The sequence below is a fragment of the Bubalus kerabau genome, chromosome 3, assembly GCF_029407905.1.
Source record: "Bubalus kerabau isolate K-KA32 ecotype Philippines breed swamp buffalo chromosome 3, PCC_UOA_SB_1v2, whole genome shotgun sequence".
Classification (NCBI taxonomy): Eukaryota; Metazoa; Chordata; class Mammalia; order Artiodactyla; family Bovidae; genus Bubalus; species Bubalus kerabau.
Window position 1 is genome coordinate 22,538,404 of NC_073626.1, and position 2,253 is coordinate 22,540,656.

A 2,253-nucleotide genomic window follows, 5' to 3' on the forward strand; every position below is an offset into this window, starting at 1 on the left:
TAGTCACTAAGAGAATGCAAATTAAAAACACAATGAATTATCACCTCATATCTGTCAGAATGGCTATTATTAAAAAGCCAACACAAATAACATGTGATGGTAAGGATATAGAGGAAACAGGAACCCTGTACACTACTCGTAGCAATGAAAACTGGGATAAACCATTATTTCTAAAAGTATAAGAGTTCCTCAAACATTAAAAATAGGAGTGACATATGATCCAACAATCCCACTTCTGGGTATATATCCAAAGGAATGCAAACAGAACTGATATCTGCACTCCCATTTTCATTGCAGTGTTATTCACAATAACCGCAATATGGAAACGACCTAAGTGCCAATCGACAGGTGAATAAAGAAGATGCGGTATAGTGAGAGTTTTACTTCTTTTCCAATTTGGATTCCTTTTATTTCTTTTTCTGCTCTGATTGCCTGGCCAAAACTTCCAAAACTATGTTGAATAGTAATGGTGAAAGTGGGCACCCTTGTCTTCTTCCTGACTTTAGAGGAAATGCTTTCAATTTTTCACCATTGAGGATAATGTTTGCTGTGGGTTTGTCATATATAGCTTTTATTATGTTGAGGTATGTTCCTTCTATTCCTGCTTTCTGGCGAGTTTTTATCATAAATGGATGTTGAATTTTGTCAAAGGCTTTCTCTGCATCTATTGAGATGATCATATGGTTTATATTTTTCAATTTGTTAATGTGGTGTATTATATTGATTGATTTGCGGATATTGAAGAATACTTGCATCCCTGGGATAAAGCCCACTTGTTCATGGTGTATGATCTTTTTAATGTGTTGTTGGATTCTGATTGCTAGAATTTTGTTAAGGATTTTTGCATCTCTGTTCATCAGTGATATTGGCCTGTAGTTTTCTTTTTTTTGTGGGATCTTTGTCAGGTTTTGGTATTAGGGTGATGGTGGCCTCATAGAATGCGTTTGGAAGTTTACCTTCCTCTGCAATTTTCTGGAAGAGTTTGAGCAGGATAGGTGTTAGCTCTTCTCTAAATTTTTGGTAGAATTCAGCTGTGAAGCTGTCTGGACCTGGGCTTTTGTTTGCTGGAAGATTTTTGATTACAGTTTCAATTTCCGTGCTTGTGATGGGTCTGTTAAGATTTTCTATTTCTTCCTGGTCCAGTTTTGGAAAGTTGTACTTTTCTAAGAATTTGTCCATTTCTTCCACGTTGTCCATTTTATTGGCATATAATTGTTGATAGTAGTCTCTTATGATCCTTTGTATTTCTGTGTTGTCTGTTGTGATCTCTCCATTTTCATTTCTAATTTTATTGATTTGATTTTTCTCCCTTTGTTTCTTTTTTTTTTTTTTGAAATGACAAGTTATTTAATTAGGTTCTTTGCAAGAAGTTCAGAACACTATTTTGTGAGGATAAATTCCATTTGTGAGAGCAAACACGGAGCAGAGGTAGCCCTGGAGCTGAGGGACAGCTTTGATTCTTTGCAGAATTTGTGAGTCCACAGCTTTCTGATCAACCTTGTGCTGTTCTGTGATCTCGTATTTCTCTCTCTCTGTGTCGAAGATCTCGCCCTCCTGGTGTCTGGGTTTACACAGCTTCTTCTTCTTGAAGTAAGTGTCAGTGAGATGTTCTAGGATTTTCACACCACTGATATCGATTTTGGTGGAGGTGGCAATGACAAATTTCTGGTGTGTTCTACGCAGAGGAACTCGATTGAGGGATAGAGGCCCAGTCACAAGTAGCAAGCCACTGCCCAGCTGCTTCAGGAAAACGACCCTCTTGCCTCTGTGGCGCCCAGTGAGGATGATCAGAATGGTCCCAGGAGTGATGCTGGCACGCAGCTTCCTCACATGCTTACTGAAGGGTTTTTTGCCATGACTCAACAGTTTTCGAGGCACATCTTCAGTAGGGTAATACCTAGGCATTTTGCAAAGTTTTACCACTCGGGTACCACCATTCTTGTCTCCACCAACTGGTTTTGTGACAGTAGCAAGAACATGAACCTTCTTTTTCTTTTCAACCTTGGATTTAGCTGCTGAATACTTTCTCTTGTACAAGGCCTTTCTGGAGTACATGGCTGATCGGGAATATCTGCCAATTCCTCTGACCAGGACAGGATTTTGGCTGCAGTGGGGCTTCCCCTTCTTAACTTTCTTCACCTTTTCCACCTTTTTAGCCTTGTTGCCAGCATCAGCCTTCTTGGCTTCAGGTTTTTCCTCCTTAGTATCTGGCTTCTCAGCCTTTTCACCCGCCATCTTGCAAGATGGGAAAGA

The 2,253-nt window shown here is 39.6% G+C and overlaps 1 protein-coding gene across 1 annotated transcript; it reads right to left on the reverse strand.

Annotated features, from left to right (window-relative positions):
- Positions 1-1,346: 1,346 nt before the first annotated feature.
- LOC129645659 (60S ribosomal protein L6-like) lies at positions 1,347-2,253 on the reverse strand. The gene has a single exon (XM_055570970.1). It carries the CDS (start codon positions 2,233-2,235, stop codon positions 1,372-1,374), a length of 864 nt encoding a protein of 287 aa, XP_055426945.1. The 5' UTR covers positions 2,236-2,253; the 3' UTR covers positions 1,347-1,371.